The following is a 24,167-nucleotide window of genomic DNA, read 5'->3' as shown; positions in this document are numbered from 1 at the left end:
TCGCTGGTTCTTCAGCTCTGCGCTCTCCACCTGCTTCTTCAGCTCTGCGGGGAGGGAGAAGCAGTCAGCCCCCCGGGGTCTCAGGAGGACACTCAGGGGCAGCAAGGCATCGACTGAGGGGTGAGCGGGGCACACGCCACGCCCGGGGCCAAGCGGCCACACGCGGCTCCCAACGAGGACAAGCCGGGCAGCAGGCGGGCTCAGCCCTCCTCTGGGCCCAGACGGGGATGCCCATCCCACACTCCGGCCCCGAGTCTGTCCCGTCAGCCCAGGGAGTAGCAAACACTTCCCAGGCCGCCGCTGAGAAGCACGGGGGTAGGGGCTGCAGGAGTGGAGGTCATCCAGAGATGTGGGGTCACGCTGCCCGTGGTTCCCCGGCTGGCCTCCCGGAGACCAGACGTTGGGGGAAGGCAGGCTCCCTGGGTGTGGGGTCGGGCAGGGCACCCCGGGCCCTGTCCTAACTGGACAGCTCAGGGCAGGGCCCTTGGGCCCACCTGCTGCCCCCACAGGCACAGGGCTGCACGGGCAGAAAGCAGCTGTGCGAAGCTGCCAGGAGCGCGCACAGCGGTTACCCGAGTCCCCCCTTGAGGTGCTGTCCGGCGAGTTAAACCTTGGCTCAGCCCCATCATTAGCGAGCTGGCTAAACATGGTGCACGCGAGTCGCCCGTGAGGCCCGACGCTGCCAGGGGTGCGGGACCCCAGGCCTCCAGGCTCAGCCTAGTGTGTGGCCTGCCCTCCCCGAGGACCGCCCCCGGCCCAGGCTGACCCTCAGGACCCAGGGCGTCTGGTGCAGGTGTGGGTGCCCCGGGGGGCTGCTTTCAGATGAACGGATGTCATCAGGGTCTCTTCCAGAGGAGGTGATGGGGCAGGCGGGCAGGGAGCCTGCATTCTAGGGAGAGAGATCCCCTTCCTCTCCCCCAACGCTGGTTCCAGGGGTCGTTGGGGATGCAGCCGTGTTGAGGATTAGGGTGGACTGAGGGGGGCAGAGGGCCAGGCGCTGCTGGGGGGGAGGGTGGCAGCCACTGGACAGGCCCCAACGCGCTCAGCAGCCACCACAGCCACGAGGTGCGTGCAGGGCCCCCCACTTCACAAGCTGGACTCAGGTGGCCGAACATTGACCGCAGATCCACATCAGAGGCGGGGCCCTCTGACCTCGGACCTCAGGACCCACATAGACTCCACTACACGCCAGGGTTCTAGCACACCTCCCGGGTCTCATCTCCACGGCCTGCAGCGCTGGGGCAGCCCGGCAGCTGCCGCCCCCGGCCCCAAACCATGGATCCTGACGCCAGGCCCCTCCACGGCCCCTGTGCTCCTGGATGGCCTCCTGCCCTGAAGGCCACCCTCACTCCAGAGCCAAGCCTGGGGACAGGGCCCTTGATCGACCGAGTGAGTAACCAGACTCCGAAGTTAGAAAGGCGGCCGGCCACTCTGACCCCAGATTCTCCCCTCGTCCCGCAGCCGAGCCACCGAGGACGGGCCGTTAACGGCGGGGAAGCCTGCTCTGGAGGAAGCGCTCACAGTGGAGCTCGTGCGGGCGTCTCACCCGACACAGGCTGCACCGCCCTCGAGCTCTCGGACGCCGGACGCACGCAGCCCGGCCGTGAGGGGCACCCACTGTGTGCAGACGCGGCCTGTTCCCCCGCTGACAGACCCCACAAGCAGGCGGGTGACCCGAGCCACCTGCTGCCCGGGGACCTGCCGTGGACCTGCAAAGCGAGGCCGGGACGTAGGCTTGGGGCAGCGTCCTACAGGCCGAGGGCACCTGGCCCCGGGCGGCCCGGTCCACAGGGGCAGGCCGGGAGCGGCAGAGCCCGCCGAGTGGGCGAGTGCAGGGAGGACCCGGGGGGCGGCCCCTTTGATTCGGGGCAGAGTCAGTGTCTTCACCTGCTCCCACGATCCGTGTAGCTCAATCGCTTACATAAATGTGAATGAATAATTCACAGAATGGCTCGGATTAAATAAATAAAAGATAGACTTCCCTCCGTGGAAACAGCATCGCTCTGGCCCAGCCTCTCCCAGAGCGAGCAGGGGCCTCCCCTGGTGGGACTGGGGACCCGAGCTTGTGGCACAGTCACAGCCGTCCCACCAGGGCCCAGGCCGGCCTCAGGCCTGACCTGCTGGCGATGGCCACTCTTGGCCGACAGCAGCCAGCAGACAGCAGCTGCCGCGCTCACGCCCCAGCCCTCACTCCCCCAGCCCTCACTTGCAGGCTGAGCTCCTGCCTGCCCCCCAACCGGCCCTCACCCCAACGAGCTCCCCCAGGCCACTCTGCTGTGCAAGGGATGAAAGCCTCACGCCCAGGCCCTGCCCAGGGCCCCTGGCCTCCCCGCCAGCCTGGGCAGCAGGTGCGGCTGAGAGGGCCCTGAGCTGCGGTGCAGGACCCGCCCGGCCGTCCCGCCCCTCCTTCCCTGCAGCCTTCGGGCAGTCTCCCCTGAGCTGGGCCTTCCTCCCGACCCCACCAGCGGGCCTGAGCTGTGCCCACGGGTGGCCTGCGCTCAGTCTGGGGAGCCAGGGTTTGAGGGTCCTGGTGAGGGCGTCACCCCGCTCCTGCCCCAGGGGACCCAACTCCCCGGGAGGAGACAGAGCCCAGCTTCAGGCCCACAGGCCCGTTTTAGATGCTCCCTTCCTGAGACGCCCCCAAGATGCTCCCAGGACACACACCCGTGGCGGAGACGGTCTCCCCGCAGGCCCGCTGACCAGCACAGCCAGAGAGGGCCTCACCAGCTCTCTGCGCCTCGTGGGGGGCGGGGCTGAGGGCGTCTCTCTCTGGTCCTGGGGGCAGTAAGGAGGTCTCTCTCTGTGCCTGGTGGGGGCGTGATAGCGTCTCTCTCTGGTCCTGGGGAGAGTGAGGGGGTCTCTCTCTGGTCGTGGGGGAATGAGGAGGTCTCTCTCTGGTCCTGGGGTAGTGAGGGGGTCTCTCTGGTCCTGGGGGGGGAGTGAGGGGGTCTCTCTCTGTGCCTGGTGGGGAGAGTGAGGGGGCCTGGCAGCGGAGCTCCCTGCTGAGCCCCCCAACCCCAGCAGATGGGCAGCGGCCCTTCCAGTAAGGGGGTGGGGGCTACACCGGTATCTGGCAGAGGAGGCCCAGAGGGGGGCCCCGGCCAGCCTCCTAACCCCACCCACCCAGAGAAAGCATCCACAGAAGCACACCCGGGGTCACTGGATGGGCAGGAGCTTCTAATGTAAGATAAAAATAAGGCAACCTAGACGGATAAGAGACCGGCAACGAGACCGGCCTCACGGCGCCCCACAGCGGGGCCCAGGCTCCCGCAGACGGCGGGGAGGGGCTCAGATCGCAGAGGACGCCTCTCGGAGACACGCAAGACAGACGGGAAAGAGCAAAGACAGGACGCAACCAGCGACCCCGGGGCCCGGCACCGAGCTGGCGGGGACTCTACACGGAGATTTCAGAGGGCGGGCAGGAGAGGACGTCAGGGAGACCACACAGAGGCCTCCAGAAGCAGAGGCCCCGCCTCCCAGCCAGACGGGCGCGGAACACGCCACATCCTGCAGGGAGCAGGAGCCGGATCCACACGAGCTCCGAGCCCCAGGGCCACAGGCAGGACTGACCACCAACCGAACAGGGGCCACAGAGCTGTGTGGACACCGGCTCCCGCCTGGGCCCTGAGGGCGGACAACGGCCTCCGAGAAGCCCCGCCCGCCGTCCGCAGCCCCTGGACACGCAGCGGGCTGGGAACAGCAGGGGAAAGGAGCATGGACGGCGGGGCAGGAGCTGACAGCAGGGGTCGCCGGCTAGGAGGCCAGCCCGCCGTGACGGGCTGCGGTCTAAGCGCCAGGCAGCGTGCAGGGCCCAGGACTGCGGGAGTGTGAGGCCCGCAGAGGGCAGAGAGGCAAGAGGAGCCCTGGAGGGGGTGAGACTTGTGTGTCCCCACAGGACGCCTCGCGCTCCAACCGTGAGGAACGCGGCCAGTCACGGGAGGGCCCACGCCCATCCCAGGATGCCGCCCAGCCCATCATGGCAGCACGAGGCAACCACAGGCGCTCCAAAGGGCTTCTGTCCCTGAGACGATGGTGATGAAAGCCCCGGGCAGCTGGGGGCCCCTGACGGGAGGGGGCGCTGATGGCACCAAGGGTGGCTGGTGCTGAGACCAGCCCCCCAGCGGCCTCCCCACCTTGACTCCGTGAACAGACCCCCGGGCGGGTGGCCCCGAGCTGGCCGGGGACAGGCCCCTGTGGGCTGCGGTGCAAGCTGGGTTCTTGCAGCGATGCTGTTTAGGGCTTGGAAGTAGCTTCTGAAACTGTCCTTTGGGGACTCAGGACAGAATCATTTTTCTTTCTGAAAAGTGAATAAAAAACACTTAGGTAATGCTGAGATCTTCAGGGTTTATAAAAGCAACAAAAGGTTGAATTCTTCATTGTTAGAAAGAGCATCTCTCTGTGCAAAAGGGCCCACTCCCAGGACACCCGAGAGACAGCAAGAGGAAGGCCTTCGGGACTGCCTTGCAGTGGTGGGGGCAGGATGCGGGCTGGGGGGGCACCGTCTGCTTTCCAAGAGCCGGGACCACCAGCTCCCACGCTCACACACAGCCTGTCGCCCCAGGCACAGCAGGGGCAGCCACAGCGGGGGTGACGGCCGCCCAGGTCTGCACCTCTCACCAGGAGCAGCCTCTGTGGTCTTGGCGCATCCACAGGAGACGGGGAGCATGGCCAGCTCTGCGATGGGGAGGCCAAGGCTGGGGACAGGGGTGGACCGGCTCTCCCGACTGCCCTGGCTGGTGGCTCAGACAGAGGGTGGTCCACCCAGGGAGCAGGGCTCCCCGCGGGCTCTGGACACTCGGCCTCGGGCCCCTGCAGGCCGTGAGCACCGCTGGCTCTGCTCAGGGCCCGCGCGGGGCCACTGCCAGGGCTGAATTATTCATGTCTGGGAATGCCTAAACTAGTTCAGTTTTCATTTTTAAATATTTAATAATTAGGCATTAAATATTGATGCCATTTTATTAGCTACCATGGGAGCCAGCGCTGCAGGGCTGGGACTGGGTGAGTGCCCCGGCCCCGCGGGCCACCTGGAGTGGGGAGCTGGTGGGGCATCTGTGGGCGCCGAGCTCCACGAATGGGGTTCCTCCACAGCGGGGCAAGGCCTGCCCCCCGACAGGGCAGAGCCTCCTGCTGGGGGAGGAGGGGAGGGGAGATGGCAGAGAAGCCCGCATGGTCCCCAGGTGCTGAGGGGCTCGCAGCCAGCCTGGCAGCTCCGTGGTCCCGAGCTCCCCTCCCGACACAGCGCCCAGGCCGGATACCTGGAAGGGTGTCCGGGCACACCATCCCCACTGCTGGCTTCAGCGACAGGAGGCTGGGACCTGGACTTGCTGGCCAGAGCCTCCTGCCGCCAGAGGGCCCCGAACAGTCTCTCCGCCATGAGTCTGGGCCCCCCGTGGGGCCGGAAATTGCACGTTTCACACGAGACGCGGCCCTGGAATTACATGCAGATGAGCAGCCCGCATGCCCACCGCCAGGCTGCCTGGCAGACGCCCGCCCTGGTGAGCGTGGTGCCGGCTTTCAAACGGGCCTCGCTGTGTGGTTAACTGCTCACTCGGCAAGCAGCTTGTCACCTTGCACAGAAATGATCTGAAAAGACACCAGCAATTACAGCCCACCAGACTAAGGGGTGGGAGAGTCCCAGGGTGACAGGCGGGTGCGGATGCGATGCCACACTCCCAGGGAGCCAGCCTCCCTCACTGCCGAGACAAGGCAGCAGGGGCCCATGGGGTGGCCTGTCCCCCGGCCCGAGCCATGCCAAGTGCCGACCCGCCAGCTCCTTCGGGAAGAGACGGCCACAGCCTGGCCCCCGGACCCACACAGCCCTGGGCGGGGTAGACGTGGGGTCAGGCCCAGAGGCCAGTGTGCTGCTCAGCGCCACCCAGACAGAGAGCAGGGGAGCCGGGGGGGACCCCAGACGGCCCCGGCAGAGCCAGCCCTGCAGTGAGGACCACCCTGCGTCCGTGCTGCCTTGGCACAAGGCTGGTCCCCTGCCGCGGCCCCAGCACAGCCTCTGGGGGCCCTGTGCTTGGTGGGGTTCCCCTCGCGGAACTCGCCGACCTCTGACGACTTATTTACCTACTTGGTTGTCGACCAACCACATCTCCCACCTGAAGCCCCCAGGGGGGGACCTGGGTGCACGGCTCGTGACTGCCGCTCGTCCAGCCAGCCGAGGCTCCCTCCGCACGCACCAGCTGGTCTCAAGTTTTGGAAGCACCCCATGAAGCATCACCACGCGCACCCCCACCTCACGGACAGGGAAACGGGCTCCGGCAGTCACAAGCAAAGCGCCTGGAGATACGCTCATGTGCTGACAGGTGCTCGAGCACACACACACACATGCACGCTCTTCTGCACACATTCACACACATGCCAGGGCCCGAGACCACCTGGAGGGCAAGCACCTTCGACCCCCGAGATGGAGCGTGAGAACATGCTGGCTGACACGCATTTCCAGTGGCTTCCCTGCAGGCTGCCCGCCAGAGGAGAGGACCCTGGGGAGCAGAGGATGACGGGGCCCTGGGCTGCTGGCTTGGGTGGGGAGGACCCCAGGGCGGTGGCTATGAGCTGCTGGCCAGCAGGCACTGTCCCGAGTGGGGGGGGGGGCGCTTCCAGGAGGCTCTGGCTCTGTCCACCCCGTGCTGCACGTATTAATTAACTCCCGGTGGTGGGCTCACAGAACATGAACTCCCCGGAAGGCGAGCTCCCTCTCAGAGACAAAAGGCTTCCGGGGCTCATCTCTTATTGACTAAGCTATTTGCCAGTCAATCTGTCTGCTTTGGGCAAGACGAGAGTTTAAATCGTCTTTCTCCTTTGGAGGCAAGGCAGTTTATTAAAGCTGCCGACGGCTGCAGCGAGGCCTCACCGCCAAACTGCAGGGACCCCCTCAGACGGCACGGGAGCAGAAAGAAAGCCTCAGATCTAGCTGGCCACAGGCTCGGGAAGCAGTGGACGGAGCAGGGACAGCCAGCGTGGTCTGCGGGGCCAGGACACAGGCTTCTCAGTGGAGCCAGGCCTGGGAGAGGACCGGGAAGATGGGTTCCAGCCTAGGGGTGACCACACGGAAGCTCCGCCTGTGAGGAGGAGCGAACCCGATGCACACACCCGCCGGCAGAGGGGAAGGAGGCAGCCCAGCGGTCCTGCAGCCCCTCTTGGCCTGGACGGCCCTGGTCAGAGATCACAAGTGCCCAACGCAGCAGGCGGTGCCAGCTCAGCAACAGCCTCTGCCTGGGATGGAAGCGGAAGCTCAGAGGGGCCAAGGGAGTCACCCGAGGACACACAGCAGTCGGCGGCTGTCAGGACCAGAATCTAGGCTGCATGAACTCTGCTCCTGGCCCAGGGAGTGGGGCTTGGGCCGACCACCAATGACGTGACAGCATGTGGCTCCCCCGCAAGAGCCCAGACATGACGCACGTGGCTCCCCCCCCCGGCGCCCCACTCAGAGTCCAGACGTGACGCACGTGGCTCCGCCCGCCCCGCCCCACTCAGAGTCCAGACGTGACGCACGTGGCTCCCCCACACTGCCCCACTCAGAGTCCAGACGTGACGCACGTGGCTCCCCCTCCCCAGGGTCAAGACATGATGCACGTGGCTTCCCCTCCCCTTGCAGAGTCCAGACGTGACGCCCAGCTGAGAGCCGAAGAATTGATGCTTTTAAACTGTGGTGTTGGAGAAGACTCTTGAGAGTCCCTTGGACTCCAAGGAGATCCAACCAGTCCATTCTGAAGGAGATCAACCCTGGGATTTCTTTGGAAGGACTGATGCTAAAGCTGAAACTCCAGTACTTTGGCCACCTCATGCGAAGAGTTTCGAGAAGACTTTGACACTGGGAGGGATTGGGGGCAGGAGGAAAAGGGACGACAGAGGATGAGATGGCTGGATGGCATCACCGACTCGATGGACGTTGAGGCTGAGTGAACTCTGGGAGTTGGTGATGGACAGGGAGGCCTGGTGTGCTGCGATTCATGGGGTCGCAAAGAGGCGGACACGACTGACTGAACTGAACGTCCCGGAGCCAGACTGTCGGCACTGCTGCACAACACCCGCTGTTCACTGGAAACACCTGCTCAGGTAGAACAGGGGACGACTGGGCGTTCTTTCCAAAGACCATCGGGAGAGCGCAAGGCTCACAGCAAAATGACTGGAGGTGACAAAGACTGCCTGCAAACCGAGCCGCGCCGCCCCCCAGCATCAACGCCCTCCAGAGCGGGCACGCGTCATGAGCCTGCCCGGAAGCCACGAGCCCTACAGGCACCGCTGCCGCGCCGCTCACCTGGGGGCCCTCCGCCTGTGGGCCTGCCCGAACATGCAGCCTCCCAGTGGTGCAGAGGACAGCGTCCTTGCCCTGAACGCTCCCTGGGCTCCACCTCCCCCCCCAACGCCCCTCATCCTCCCGTCTCCACCGCTCCGCCCTCCCTAGACCATCGTGCCACCAGTCACCAGGTCTGTGGTCTTTCCCGACCGGCTCCTTGCACTCAGTCATGGGCGTGGAAGTTTCCTCCGTGTCTTTCTCGTGACTTGGCGGCTCTTTTGTTCTTGGTGCTGAATGATGCTCCCTGTCTGGATGGAGCGCGCTTTACGCCCTGGTCGCCTCCTGAAGGCCTTCTCGCCGGCCTCCAGGCTGTGGCACTTGCGCGTTTTCGTGTGGACATACACGTGTCCTGCTCCTCCAGGCGAATGCTGAGGGGTGTGGCGGCTGGGTCATCCGGTCACTTCGTAAGAAAACACCAAACTGGCTTCCAGCCTGGCTGCGCCATCCCGCGTCCCCACCAGCCACGAACGGAGTTCCCACTGCTCGCCAGCATTCGGTGATGGCAGCGAGGGGCCTGGGTCGTCCTCACGGGTTTGGGTACTCTCGCTGTAGCCTGGAGAAGTCAGTTCTGACTCTGCTAATCCCACGATGCCCAGGAGACAGCTCGTGGAGGAGTCCCATAAAGAGCCAGGGGCCGGGGAGGGGGCGGCGCTGGGACCCCACAGACGCTGCAGACACACGCCCTGCGGGGCTGCTCCTGCCCAGACAGCCTGATTGCCCAGGAACGTCCCCACTGCCCATGTTCTGAGCAGGCTGCCTCGCCTGGCCGCTCGCGCTATTTCCAACGTGGAGAACAGGCTAGGTGGGGGCGCTGGGCTGCTGACGATGCCGGGGTCTTGCCCCTGGATGGCATCAGGTCTGCCCGTGGCCGGGGACAGGGTGGGGCCACCAGGGACTTGCTCACGGGCAGCAGGAGGCAGAGGGGCCGCAGCTGCCACGGCGGGGGCTCGCTCGCCCCTCCCTCGGCCTGTGTGCCTGCAAACCCGGAGATTAAATTACACGACTCCCTTACAACTCCAATTAAGCACCTAATTGATGGTGTTGCCCTTTATTACCTGACACCAAGAGCAAACAAACAGTGCAGAGAGCACAGCTTGGGACGCGCAGTGATTAAAGCGCCACCAGCTTCCGCACAGAGCCTGCCTGGGAGCGGCCGACGAGGGCGGCTCCCCGCACCCCGCAGCGGGCCACGAGGGCGGCTCCCCGCACCCCACAGCGGGCCACGAGGGCGGCTCTCTGCACCTCCCAGCAGGCTGACCTGGCGCCACCCCCGCCGGGTGCACCTGGGCTCAGGGGCTCTGCTGACATCCAGGCTCCTGGGGGGCTCTTTTTCAGCTCTGGAGAAGCCATGCTGGAGGCGGTAACCACCGCCTAGCAGCTCTGGGCAGCAGTGCCCACCCTCGGGCCCACGGGGCCCTGCCTGACCCCGGCCGCAAGCACGGAGACCTCCCCATGCCTCCAGGCCCCTGGCTCGTGGGCCTGTGTCCCTGAGAAGGCGCGCACCCTGCCAGGAGGTGGAGGGGTGTGACCCCAACCCCTCGCCCTCGCCCTTGCCCTCCACTCCCACCCTTGGCTTCCGGCTCTTCTCTGGGGCTTGGGTCCTGCCTCCAAAGTAGATGCCTCACTGGAGCCATAGGTCACCTGCTGTGAGTGTGTTGGGGGAGCTGCTGGGCAAACGGTTCTCAAGCTGTTTCTGTTTTTCCAGCAGAGGTGACCCCAGGAGAACCGCAAGAATGGAAGAAGCAGCAGGCAGGCCTGGGGCCAGGGGCTGGGGGTGCAGGGAGACGCACGGGCCCCCGACGGAGGAAGGCGGCCTGGACCCACGTTTCCTGACACGGCCCGGCAGCAGACAGTGGCCAGGAGTGGGGCGGGGGTAGAGACACATGTCCCGGGACCCGAGCCTGCAGAGGGGCTCCAAGGACCCAGGGGTGCCCCGGCCTGGCCCCTCGGTCCCACAGACCTGGCACTCCCCAACCCGTCCAGAGACACGGGACGCAACGAAGCAGAAAACTCACCCACCAAACTAATTCATATCTTTAAAGCAGTGTCACTGGCTTCCCTGGTGGTGCAGAGGTTAAAGCGTCTGCCTGCAGTGTGGGAGACCTGGGTTCGATCCCTGGGTCGGGAAGATCCCCTGGAGAAGGAAATGGCAACCCACTCCAGTATTCTTGCCTGGAGAATCCCATGGACGGAGGAGCCTCGTGGGCTACAGTCCACGGGGTCGAAAAGAGTTGGACACGACTGAGCGACTTCACTTCACTTCAAAGCAGTGTCAATAAAAACCAAAACCTCAACGGCTTTTTCTTGACCTTGACAAAACATTTCTGAAATTCATTTAGAATAATAAACAAGCTAAAGAAATCTAAATGAAAAGGAAAGAAAAGGGAAAAGCCGTGCTCTACACCAGATATGCAAACATACTTTGTTATAATTACTAAAGATGTGGAACAGAAAAATGAAATAAACGCCCAGAAGCCATGGAATAAAGACAAAGAAAAATAAAGACACATTATAAACCTACAGGGCAAGGAACAATTGATTATCTGATGGACGGCACCCAGGCAGCCATCTGTGACCAGGAAAAAGATCGACTGAGGCCTTCACCTTATGCCACATCCCAAAATACGTTCCAAGCAGATCAGATCTTTAAATATAAAATACAACCCAAAAAGTCACAGAAGAAAATAGAGTTTATCAAATCAATAAGGAACTTTCTAAGCTTAAATGGAATAAACCAATGAAACTCCAGAATGAGTTAACACCTTCTATACAAAATAATCATAAAGGAAAACAAGAAGTCAGACTTCTGCACAAACTGAGCAGAAGAAGAGATAGAGGAGCTCTGGTTGTGGTGAGACCATTCGGAAAGGAAGTGAAGACTGCTTCCTTATTAGCAATCAAGTGAGATGCCGTTTCTGTCAAAAAGTCCTAAGCGTGCAGTAGTTGACCCTCTGGGTGCACACCTGCAGGGTCTAGCCAGGCGCAGGCGTCTGCGCGCCCCGCACTGCGTCCCGTGCTGCCCCTCCCGGCACGCCCACCACAGGGCCTGGCGCCCTGGGGACCTCGAAGCCTCTCCCACACGCGGCCCCTGAGCCTTTACGGAGCCCGGGACGCTGGTCGTCGGCCGTCTCCATGCTGAGCGGCAGGGCAGCGGCTGCACCAGGGGGTCTGTCTGCTCACTGGTTCAAGGTCGTCTGCGTGGTTATTAACAGCTCTGGGGACCATGAGTTATCCTCACTGGATTCGGGCCACAGGTTCACAAGTTCCAGGTCTGGGAAAGAGGAAGGAAACCCACCGGCCCTTCACGAAGGCGCCGACCTCCAAGGAGGGAGCGGCCGACCGCCAGCCAGGAGACGCACTTGCGCGGGCAGACGGGATGAGCAGCCAGGGACACAGAGCTGACCGCCCACGGTAACCGTGGCCTGGGGCCAGCCCGGGCCGCAGGGACAGCTTCCGGACGGGGAGTCTCCCGCGCCTGAACGCAGCCTGCCTCTTCCTTTATCAGAAGCCCCCTGACTCCTTGCTCAATGCACAGCCGTCTTCAGCACACAGACCTCTGATGTACTTTGTTAGAATTATCCTCAGGAATTTCATTTTGGGAGAGTGAGCAGGGATGGTATAATGTCTTAGAGTTTAGCTTCCCCAACTGCTCACAGATGTCATATTCGCATTATACCCACGTATCGTGTAAGTGAACTCAGCAAGGTTGCAGGATATAATGGGATTCCCGGATGGCACTAATATTAGGTCAAGAACCCACCTGCCAACGGAGGAGACGAAAGAGACCTGGGTTTGGGTTCGACCCCCGGGTCGGGAAGATCCCCTGGAGGAGGGCATGGCAACCCTCTCCAGCGTTCTCCCTGGAGGAGCCCAGGGACAGAGGAGCCTGGCAGGCTAAGGTCCAAAGGGTCACAAAGAGTAGGACACGACTGAGCAACTGAGCACGCACACAGGTATAAGAGCGACACACAAAAACCAACAATGAACTCACTGCGTTCTTCTAAAAAAAAAACCTCTTGGGCTTGTCTGTGTAGACAAACACGTCATCTGCAGAGAGGAAATGTCGTGCATGCCTTTCAGACAACAGGACAACAGGAGACGCTCAGACCAAGACGAGCAGAGACGCCAGGACTACTGCGGAAACAGCAAGCTGAACTCAGCAACGCACGGAAAGAAAAATATACCACAGACAAGGGCGGTTTACACCTGGAATGCAGGGCTGGTTCAACACGTGAGTAAAAAACTTTCACAGTAACCCACCACACTGACAGTCTATGGAAGAAAAACCAGATGAGCCTATAAGTGATGCAGAAAAGCATTTGAAAAAACTCAACACCTAACGTGACAAATGCTCTCGGCAGACTCAGACTAGACGGGAACGAGCAAGGGCATCCGCAAAGAGCCCAGAGCTGACCGCACGCCCCCTGGACCAAGACCAGGGCCAGTGCCCACGCCGACCTCCGCAGCTTGGCACCATCAAGTCTCGGCTGCGCGGCAACAGGGAGAGAACCAGCGAGGCGAGGCGTCAGGCCCACAGGAACAAACGCGACAGGCCGTGCTCACAGCCGACGCGCCGGCAGGCAACGGAAGCCAAACCCTCCCAGCGCTGCCTGGCCTTAGAGAGGCCACGGGCTGCAAGCCCAACGCAAAATCAGCCGTGTCTCCGAGTCACTGTTGATCCAAGTCACACCCCGCTCCTTCTGGCCCCGTGGACTGCAGTCCACCAGGCTCCTCTGTCCATGGGGTTTTCTGGGCAAGAATGCTGGAGAGGCTTGCCATTTCCTTCTCCACAAGCACAGAACAACGGAAACGACAAAGAAAAACACGCACTGAGGGTAACTAAAAATTAACAAAAATGAAACATGCACGAGTCTGTTTCTAACAAAACAGGTAACTGGTGTGTGCGCCGAAAACCACAAGATGCTGATGAACGAGCTTGAAGAAGGCCTGAGTCAGTGGAGAGACACTGGTTCTGGGCTGGGAAGGCTCATCCCGGTAACGACACGGATTCTCCTCAAACTGACTACAGAGTCAGTGGATTCCCCGTGTAAAGTTCACCAGGATTCCTGCAGATACAGACACGCTGATCCTAAAGCTCAACAGAAAGGCAACAGAAACAGGGCTGCCAGACGCTGTTGAAACAACAGCATAAAGTGGGAGGGATTACGCTGCCGACCTTAAGACTTGCCATCCAGCTACCAAGACTCTGGGGACACTCGGGCCAGCAAACGGGAGGAGACAGGACTGCGGCATCCGTCAGCTGACATGGCCAACGTACAGAGGCGACTGACGGAGGCATGACACCATCTCAACACGTGATGCTGGAGTATCTGGACATTTACAGGAGAAAGTCCCCCAGACAAACAAAAAAAAGAACCTCAACCTGAATCTCACATTACAGGAAAACCTAACAAAATGGGTCACAGATTTTAATGCAGAATTAAAAGACTTGAGAGAGAAAACATGAGAAAAAGCGTCTTGACTTGGGTTTGCCAAAGTCCCTAGATCTGATCCTGGAAGAGAACCGATCACCAGAGCTCATCCGAGTTATCGGTGTCTGCTCTGAGAAAGACTCTGCTAGGAAACGCAACCCCCAAACTCGAACCAAAGACGAAAAATGGACAAAAGCTTGAGCCCCCACCCACCCGAGGGGATACAGGAGGGGCTAACGTGAAACAAATGCTGCTCAACATCTTCACACGTCAGGGGAACGCCAGTTACACCACGGTGGGCCTCCGCTGCGCACACCTGGGAATGACTGAAGGGCCCAGTGCTGGCGGGACGTGGGGCCACGGAGCCCCCGTGGGGCCAGCAGGGGTGTGGAACCACAGCCAGCCTCGAGGTTCACAGCGCGTGGACCACGTGACCCCGTGATCCAACTCCGGTGTTCACACGCAGAAACGCAAGACCGCTCACGGGAACCGGCACAGTTGCCTCCTGCCTTCACTTTCCAGGTTTGGTCATGGTCTGGGTGTGTCTGACCCACCCTCTGTGGGCTCGGGTTCCACGTCAGCTCCATCCGAAGCCACCACAGTGCCTTTCAGATCCACCTTCGTGCTGCTTGGGCATTTGAAGACCCCAGCAGGCCTCCCTCCCGCCTGCTGCAAGGCCGGGAGGTGAAGGATGCCTCTGCCGGGGCGGGGCGGGCGAACGGGGAAGGGCTGCGAGGGAGGGACACGACTCTTGTCTCCGCTTCCCACTTCTGCAGCCTTCCTGGCTGTTCAGAGGCGGCCCCTCCAGCTGAGAACCAGCGGGAAAGTGCAGGCAAGGCTCTTCTTGCTACAGGCTGGGGGCTCTCCCTGCTCCCCGAAGGCTCTAGGTGCTCAGAGGCCAGCTCCTGTCGAGCACGGCTCTCTGACCCAGGTTACACCCACCTCTACGCCTCAGGCAGCCAGACCAGCGGCCACAGGTAGCCCTGAGTCCATCGGTGCGTGCTGGGGCCGAGCCATGTGGAGCCTCAGCGCCCTCACAGGTGACCCGAGGCTGCCTGGGCCCTGTGCTCAGCACTGGCGGGTGGCTCTGGCCAGGGGCCCCTCGGGCCTCCCCCACCCCCAGGCAGCCCCATCCTCCCACTGCGGGGCGGGCGCTGGCTGAAGTGGGAAAGGGGGTCAACCTTGGTCTGCAGAGAGAGACACAGCAGACGGCACGGCTGCTGCAGGCCGGCCTGTGGCCGCCTCCCTGCGGTGGCCTCTTCCCTGGGCAGAGCGAGCGGGGCTCCAAGGAGGGGCCCAGGCACAGCCCTCTCCAGGGACCCCGTGGGATTAGCGGCACAGTCAGGCAGGGACAAATCTGATCACCTCCTGTGCATTGCTCTGACAAGATTAGGTATTTTAATATTAATGCATTACCTAATTAAGCGCCAATTAGTAATCTCTCTGGCCCAGGCTGGGTGGGTGGGGAGCCTCGGGAGGAGCTGAGCCAGCTCCGGCAGGGGAGGGGAGAAGGGGTTCAGGCTCCCGCTGACCAAGGGCCGTGCTCCTGGCAGGGGCTGTCCTAAGGCCGAGGTCCAGGAACAGCTGGCTACAGGCTCCCGACCTGTGGTGGTGTGGTCACCCACGGCTGGGCAGCTGCCCCGCATCGTCCCTCCTGGCCCCCAGGGCGGCTCCTGGTACGAGGGAGCCGGGGCACCTCCACTGCGGGGCCGCCCCCATCCTGGCTGCCAGGCGTCACCATGGAGATCACACCCACCTACACGACCCTCAGGGCAACTGCAGGCCGAGCGCCAAGTGCCGTGTACATGGCAGATGAGCCCATCCGGGGTGTGGGGCTGTCCCGCAGGCCACGGGGAAGGCGGGGAGGGCCCTTCTGTCCATGACGAGACTCTGGAGGTTAGGGCATCCATGTACTGAGATTTCTACGGCTGGAGGGAGGTCTCAGGTCAGAGCCTGGCTGCCTGGCCCTGTTGCTGAGTCCAGGGTGCCGAGGCGGACGTGGACGGCCCAGGAGGGAGTTTGCTGAGCTGTGACTCTGCTGACCACGTGAAGCCTGGCCAGGCTCCGACAGCACGCTCCGTGCACAGGCCGGCCACCCATTCAGCTGCTCAGTGCCCCCACCATCTGTCCTCTGGGAGCATAGAAGCCACCACCGAGGCGCCAGCGTTCTCACGGCTCCCAGGGACCTGGAGCAGCGCCCGCGGGCCCAGCGCCAGAGCTGCCGCTGAGAAGGGACGTCTGGTGATCCCTGGCCCGTGACCCGCTTTTCCAGTGTGTGGGGGGCTTTCTGCCACCACGGGCCCTGCCCAGTACGCCCCCAGAAAGGCACTCCCTCCGTGCTGTGGATGGTCCTCAGCGCGTGTGCGGCCTGTCTCCTGGCCCCCGCGGAGCAGCCAGGCCTGAGACGTGGGCCCCGCAGGCTGCCGGGTGCACGACTTGCCTCACTGTTTCCTCCTGTTTCCCATCTCACTGTCTTGTTCCTCCGCTTTCAGATTTTCTCAGTTTTATCTTAAAAATCCCTCTTTAGACCATCATCTAACTCTCTGATGTTCCTGGCGCCGTCGTTCCCGTCTGGAACACTCGGAAGGCTCTTGTCCGTGTGCTGCCTGTTCAAAGTCCCTCCTAGTCTCCGAGGACACGCCTCCGGGGGGGTCTCCATCCCTCTGACGGCCTGTGTCCTCCAGGTGCACCTTCCCGCTTGCCTGCTCTGCACCCCCGCACACGCCAGCAGCCCTGGTCACAGACAGCACTGGGCTCTGCCGGCCGGCCAGCTCAGCTCAAGGGCCGCTGAGCAGCAACCAAGCGCCTGAAGGGGCTCCAGGTTCAGCGCCTTCACATCTCCTCAGGTCCATCAGGCTCCTGGGGGTAAAAGGGGCGGGGGGGGAAGCCCCTGGGATTCTGAGCCAGCAGGTCTGAGATGGGGCCCAGGGACCCGCATCTCCACACGTGCCTGGGGAAGTGCTCTGATCCGACTTTGCTGGGAGAGAGGCTGCAGCCCGCAGATAGAGCCGAGTGAAGGCCTGAGGTCGGCGGGGCTCTCGGTTACACCTCGGGCAAGCATCCTTGCTGTTCCTGAGCTTGGCAGTCATGCCCCCTCGCCCAGCGCCATTTGATGCCAATTCCCGGCCTTTGGGGAGGGTCGTGGCATTACTCAGCCTGGTTCCGGCCATGATGACAGCTGCCTGGAGTTGTTCCTAAGTCACACACCATTAAACCACCTGCCCACCGGCTGTCCCAACTGCAGAGGTCTGTGGTGGTCCCGCTCTCCGTGGGGCCTCGGGGAGCACGGCAGAGCAGGGGCCCAGGTCCAACCGGCCGTCTGCCCGGACGCCCACAGTGCCCTTGGGCGCATGCTGGGTGCCCCGGGAGGCTCCAAGCAGCTGCGTCCCCACAGCTGAGCACGCCAGAGAGACAGACTTGAGGAGTAAACGGTCTGTCGCGTCAGACGGTGTGAGTCCTTGTGCAGAATGAAGAGCAACCTTGAGCGCCCGAGTCTGCATTCCCAGCTCCTGAACTCGGCAAGGACACGGGTGACTCGCGAAGCGGGGCTGGAGGAGCCGGGGAGAACAGGAGCGCTGGCCGAGACCACGCTCGGCTGCTGGCCTGCTGAGGACCCTCTGGGAGGCCTTGCCTGGCTCTCAGGGCCGGGAAGCTCACCCTGGGCCGCAGGGACCCCCTCACAGCGGTCTTGGCGGCTAAGCTGCGGTTTGGCCCCAGAATCACCTGGCCAGCACACCAGGGCAGCCAATGCCAGCCTCCTGAAGACAAGACAGGAGAGGCAGGTGGGGGCAGGAGAGTGTGCACCTCTCACAACACCCACGGTCCCTGTCCGCCAGCCCCGCACCAGGTCGCGGGAAAGCGGATGAAGGACGGGTGCGGCCTGGGGAGCCAGGGGTTCAGGGGGGCCAGCAGATCCGCACTTTGGGGTCCCCACTGAACCCGGCGGCACATGGACCCCCGCCTCACAGGGGACCCTGGGCCGACAGACATGGGACAAGGACCACCTGGGACACCCTGGGGACAGGGAGCATGCGGAGCGCAGCCCCACAGGACGGCCAGGCTTGCTCCAGTCACGGCCGCGGCTGACTGAGGCCTACAGGCCCGCAGGCCGGTGCTGGGCCTGACTCCCACCTCCACAGGCTCATGGGACAGTGATCAGAAAGGCTGGCTGCACGCCGAGGTAGAGAGTGGGAGCTTGCAGGCTGGAGGGGCTGCGTCCACGACCCTGGGGACAGGGTGACGGCAGAGCCGGGCTCCAGACGTGACGATGCCTGTGCTCCCTCTCCAAGCCCGAGACGGCAGACACGGGCGGAGGAAGTAGGAAGGGCTTCCCGGGGGAAAGGCTGCTTGGAAACACAGGCAGCAAACGTCAAGAAAACGGCAGCCGTGTCTTCCCGACGCGGACGCCCCGCAGACATCGCCGGGGTAGAGGGTGAACAGAGCCAGCAGCAGACACGGGAGTGGGGGCTGCGCTCTGGGGGAGCCAGGGAGCGGCCCCTCACCAGCCGCTTGAGGCCCAGGGCAGACAGCCACACCTGGCAGCTTCTGACAAAGCAGAGAAGCTGCAGGCGCCCCCCAGCCCCCAGGCTCCCCCGGGGCCGGACTGGGTGACCCCTGGGAGGCACCGTCTGATGGCAGAGAGGGGCTACAGGCGCCCCCCAGCCCCTAGGCTCCCCCTGAGGCCGGACTGGGTGACCCCTGGGAAAACGGAGCCCCCTGACGGTGCCCTCCCTGCGAGGCGGTGATGGACCTGTTGTCTGCCCGGAGGGGCCGGGCCTTGGCGGGACCTCGCCGACGGCCCCACGCAGCAGGCAGGCTCACGCTCACTGTGCTGTCTGGAGACAGAGATAAACTGTGAGGTCAGAGACTGCAGCCCCGAGTCAGAGCTGCAGAGGGGGTGAGACCCTCGTGGTGGAAGAGGCAGCTCCAACCCCCACCCCCACCCCGCCTGTCACAGGGCCTGCGGAGGGCTCGCTGCGTCCGGAAATGTACTTAGACTGTGAGAGATGGCCCCTGCTTCCCGGGGCACTGGTGTCTGTGTGATTAATGGACACACATGAGCTGACAAATGGTATTAACTTGTTCCCGGGTCGGAGAGATGCCACCTCGGGTCCCTGCTGCGCTCACTCTGCAGGCTGGGGCCCCCATCCCCTGGAGGCCCGTGGCCTGGCTCCTGCGTGGGCTGGACGGAGGGACGGATGGAAGGACCGGGGCCTACCTGCCACCTCCTGGGAAGAGGGCAGCTCCGAGGCGGCCTCCAGGTGTGCAGGGACGGGGCCGCCAGCCTCCAGGGCACGGACGAGCTCCCGCAGCCGCGCGCACTCCTGCTGCAGCTGCTGCTGGTCCTCGCGGAGCCGCTGCCGCGCTGCGCCGGCTGGGTTCAGGCTCAGGTGCAGCACCTTGGTCTTGCTCTGGTCGTAGTCGCCCTGCGGGAGGACCACAGACAGGCGGTCAGCGCCCCCACTGGCGAGTGCGGCCCGGCCCGCGGGGTGCCCACCCCCCATCTCTGGGGCATCGGCAGGAGGCAGCACGCGAGCCCCCCACTCTGACCTGCATCTCCCCAAGCATCGGTGTCCAGTGCGTGTTTTCAGACGCTATCCGTGACCACCTGGGTCCTCGCTAGCTGCGCAGCGACCCTCCTGTCCCAGGCCTTCACAGTGGGACCCAGCTTTTAAGATCTGAACACTTAAGAAAGCCGTGACACTAAAGTGGAGTCCCCGCACACCTCGCTCGCTGTCGGCTCCTGTTACTGACACACGACCCAGCCCTGGGCACAGGAGGGGATGGCTGCAGGCAGAGCTGGTCTGGGCCCTGGTCACGGTAGACGTGCATCCCTGCAGGCGTGCTGCTTGGCACACATGCCCAGGCCATGCACCGGATGAGGCCTGGGCCAGCCCAGCCTCAGCTTCCCTGCCACGAGCATCGGGGAGCCCCCACCCCCGTCAGGCCCACCCCTCACCCCTATGAAGCTCAGCCTCGTGAACCTCACCCCTCACCCCTGTCAGGCTCACCCCGCACCCCCATGAAGCTCACCCCCACCCACGTCAGGCTCACTGGCAGCAGGGCAGGTGGGGTGAGCGAGTCACCCCAACAGCTGAGCACAGGCGGGCAGCAGGCAGACCGCTGCTGAGTAAACCCACTCTCAGTTCCGTCCCCACCGTCTGGCCCAGGCGGCCCCAGGAGGGAAGTGCGGCGGAGGCTCTGGAAGTCAAAGCAGGAGCCGCACGTCTCCAGCTGTCGCTCCCTGGGCCCCCCAGCGAGCGGGAGCCCCGCGGGGCCGGCGCTAAGGGAAGGCCTGGGTCTTGGCGAGGGGGCCCGAGGGTCCCTCCCCCAGGCGCGGGGAGAGAGACACGCTGTGTCCCTGGCCGAGGGGCCGCGGGCCTGCTGGCCGGGCCCCCCAGCCCCCCAGCAAGGGCCACTGGGCCAGCTGAGCGGTCATCTTCCTCCACTCCAATGCTGAGACGCCCTCTTGGAAAACCGGACCTCCACCTCGGACCTCTGCCCACAGCGACCCCTCCAGGGGCAGCAGCAGGAATAGCACCTTTACCGGGAGGTGGGGCAGGCAGGCAACACGGCCATGCCGCAGAGCAGCCGCCCCAGTGTGGGAGCGAAGTTGCGTGGATGCCGGCCCTCCAAGTCACCAAAGGCTTGTGTGGCCACTGCCGGCCAGGCCTCGCCAGCCACCTGCTAACTGTGCCCCTAAAAGGGAGGGGGGCGTGTGGGGACGCTGCCAGCTCTCTTCTGCCCCAGGCTGGGGGAGAGCCAGCAGAGGGCGGTGGGAGGGGCTGGCAGCCGGCTTCCTGCGGGTTTCTGAAAACCTTGTAAGAACCTCAAAGGACAAAGAGACAAGGTGTAACTTCGGTGAGTCACAGGCTGTCAGGCTGGAAGGGATCTTATTTCATCCGATGCTCACAGCCTGGGAGACACAGCCAGGGGGGCGGAGTCCGACCACCCTGCACGCTCGGGCAGAGGCCCTGCGGCCGACGGGGGTGGGCTGGGCGCGTGGGGACCTGCGTGTCCCATGGGTGTCGGGGCAGGGGGTGCAGGGAAAGGACAAGGGCGTGTTCTGCAAAGCGCCATGGTTGCACAGGCGAGCCAGGTGGTGCCGGCTGCACCGTCTGTCCCCGCGGGTCCCCTACAGGGCAGGCAGGAAGGGGGCAGGAGGCACCTGGCAGACCGTGAAGCGCTGCGCGGGCAGCTCAGAGCGGCCTCGGGCTCAGCTCCGACCCTGAACTGATGCGAGGTCCTGGGTGGCCCCCAGGAAGCACAGGTGAGCGCCGGGTGGGGGAGCGGCTGGCCTGACGGCCGGGCAGGGGAAGGCCAGCGGCTCCCGGCGGGACCACTTGCCAAGGAGAGGTGCTGGACAAGTGGACAGCCACGTGCAGGAGCATCGAACTGAACCCTCACCTCACACTGTGCACGACAGTGACCTCACAGCGGATAAAAACCTAAGCCTGAGAGCCAGTGTTGGCAGAACACAGGCACCGGGTCTGGTCTTAGATTCTCCCACATGACACTAAAAGCGAGGAGCAAAAGACGAACGTAGACAAGCTGGGCTCCACCAGAGTGAAAGCCTGTGCCGCGAAGCACACCACGAAGGAAGCAGAGAGACAGCACCCAGAGCAGGAGAAAGCGCTCGCAGATCACTTATCCGGTAAGAGGCCTGTACGCAGAACACTGAAGAGCTCTTGCAACTCGGTAACAACAGAAAGAAAACAAAACAAGCTTATGTGAAAACGGGCAAAGCATCGGAACCAATCCTCCTCCAAGGAAGACATACGAACAGGCCACACGCACACGGAAAGATGCGTGACGCCAATGTTGTTACTGATCAGGGAAACGGGAATTGGAGCCAGAAGGAAGCATCACTGCATCCGCCTGGCAGCTGAAATGGCAAAGGCAGTCTCCGTGAGGACAGAGAAGCCGAGCCCTGCCGCTGCTGGGGCAGAAAACGGTGCTTCCTCCGTGGAAAGCAGTTCCTCAGACAGCTGGACAGAGAGTGACCACGGGGCCTGGGCTTCCCACGCGGCTCAGTGGGAAAGAACCCACCTGCCAGCACAGGAGACGTGGTCCCTGGGTCGGGAACATCCCCTGGAGAAGCAAACGGCAACCCTCTCCAGCGTCCTTGCCTGGGCAATCCTGTGGACTGAGGAGCCTGGTGGGCTGCTGACCACGGGGCCGCAGAGTCAGACACGACTGAGCGAGTAAACCACCAGCACCAGCACCGTGTGACCCAGTAAGTCTACACCCAGGGACACACCTGAGAGGAGTGAACACACACTTGAATGGAGAAACTTGTACACAAACGTTTGCAGCAGCACCATCCACATGCCCACCCACACCATGGAGTACGACACAGCCATGAAAAGGAGCGGAGCGCGGACAGCGGCCACGACGTGAATGGTCCCTGAAAACACTGCTCGGGCACTTCCCCAGGGGTCCAGTGGTTAGGCTCTAGGCTCCCCACGCAGGGGGCGCCGGCTCGACCCCGGTCGGGGAGCTAAGATCTCACATGCCCCGGGGCGGCGAAAGGGGAAAGAGAGAACACCGCGCTGAGTGGGTGAAGCCACCACGCGCAGACGCCACGCGCATGACGTGTCCAAGCAAGGACAGCCCCAGGCGCAGAGAGCAGAGCAGCAGTTGCTGGAGGCCGGAGGCGGCAGGGCGCGCGGGGCGACGGCGCAGGGTGTGCAGGGCTCCCTCCTGAGCCGACAGGAGCGGTCGGAGTCTGCGTGGTGATGGCCGCTCGCTACCTGTGAAAGTATGAAACCCACTGAACCGCACGCTTCACACGGGTGAGCCCTGTGGCGTGTGAGTCGTACCTCAATAAAGCTGCTAAGAAAGAGATGAAAAAAGAGAGGGAACACAGCAGGACGCGGGCAGACGCTCCATCTGCCCTGAGGGCCCGCTCGGAGCCAGCCCCTCCTCCACACATGGGCCCGGCCTGTGCCCTGGGGAGCGGGGGGCTGGGCCCTGGGATGCACGTGCTGGGCCCTGGGATGCACGTGCTGGGCCAGAGGCGTGGACGGGGCAGGGCCCGGGGAGTGGGGTTGGGGGTGCTGGGCCCCGGGATGCACGTGCTGGGCAGGTGGGCAGGGACCCAGTGGGCCGGAGGAGGTGGGGTGGCGCTGGGCCCCGGGATGCGCGTGCTGGGCAGGCAGGCATGGACGAGGTGGAGCCCGGGGTGGGGGGTGCTTGGCCCTGGGATGTGCGTGCTGGGCGGGCGGCGTGGACAGGGCGGGGCCCCGGGGTGGGGGTTGGGGGACACGGGTCCATAGCAGCTGACTGGCTGGCACGGCCCAGGACCTCGGGCGTGGACACAGCCCTGCCTGCGAGTCTCCCCGCGCCCACACGACCCACGGCCCCTGCAACCCAGGAGGTCACCGCAGAGGTGTCGAGCACCACCCCTGAGCGGGGCTGTCCCGGCTTCCTCTCAAACCACCTCCTGGTCACGGGCCCCCACGCAGCTGGGACTCCACCCTGAACAGCACGCTGTCCAGACTCTGATCCTCAGGACAGGTCTCCCCGTCTGGCTTAGCAGGGGGCAGGCCAGCCCACCCAACTCAAGTCCGTGCCGCCTGGGTCCAGCCGGACTCTCAGGGGTCTTCCCGAGGTGCCTCCAAGGGGGGTGCCAGGCACGCGAGACAAGTCTGTGAAAGCGCCTCAGGGCTGGGGTCAGCCACAGGCCCTGTCACCTGCAACCTCCCACAGGGCGCTCAGAAATCAAGGAAATTAACTCTGCTTAGAGGAGGGGGGCTGCAGCAGCTGCTCCCCCAGGAGTCTGACCCCCCTGGGGACGGAGGAGCGCCACAGACCACGGGGCCACCGTTCCCAGGTGCCGGGAAGGGCTAGTGCCTGAGGCCCAGCTGGACTGCACACAAGCTGCTACGAGTCAGCCTCCTCCACAGGCCTGACAAAGCTGCCACGGGTTAAAGGCCCACCGGACCGGGTGGCCAGGCCGAGGAAGAAGGCGCCAGGGTTCAGTGTACCTGGGCTCCGCTCTGCACCCCCTCCTGGAGCAAGGAGGCCCCCCCTTCCTCTCTCCGTCCCTCCTTCCTTCCACGTGGGCTGCACGGTGCCCAGGAGAGGAGGTGCTCACCGCCAGCCAGGGACGGGGTGCCGCCCTCCCTCATAGGCACGCGTGGTCGGAGGCACAGGGGCCCTATGGTACCGTGAGGGGCACCGGGGCCTCTGAGGGGCACTGGGGGCCTCGTGGCACCGTGAGGGGCACCAGAGGCCAGCACCATTAAAGCAGATGGGAGGGCGTGAACAAATCTGCTGATATCTGCGACTAGATGACAGCTCTGAGGAAGAAAGGGGAGAAACGGCTGTAATCTTCTGCTAAAAATTTGTTGCCTTGTTTGATTCACAGCTGAGGAAACTGTTGAGACGCTGACGGGAATCTCAAAAGGAAAAGTTCTGAGCCTCTC

At 63.6% G+C, this 24,167-nt stretch overlaps 1 protein-coding gene across 1 annotated transcript in view; it reads right to left on the bottom strand.

The window, feature by feature from the left end:
- The window catches only part of MAD1L1 (MAD1 mitotic arrest deficient like 1), a gene marked incomplete at its 3' end in the record, with an annotated part of 218,357 nt that continues 194,191 nt past the window's right edge, over positions 2-24,167 (bottom strand). Inside the window, 2 exon segments of the mRNA XM_018040283.1 lie at positions 2-44; positions 18,956-19,163. Of these exon segments, the coding sequence (XP_017895772.1) occupies positions 2-44; positions 18,956-19,163 (251 nt within the window).

This window comes from Capra hircus, chromosome 25 (genome assembly GCF_001704415.2).
Source record: "Capra hircus breed San Clemente chromosome 25, ASM170441v1, whole genome shotgun sequence".
Taxonomy (NCBI): Eukaryota; Metazoa; Chordata; class Mammalia; order Artiodactyla; family Bovidae; genus Capra; species Capra hircus.
This window is presented reverse-complemented; position numbering and strand designations above follow the sequence as displayed.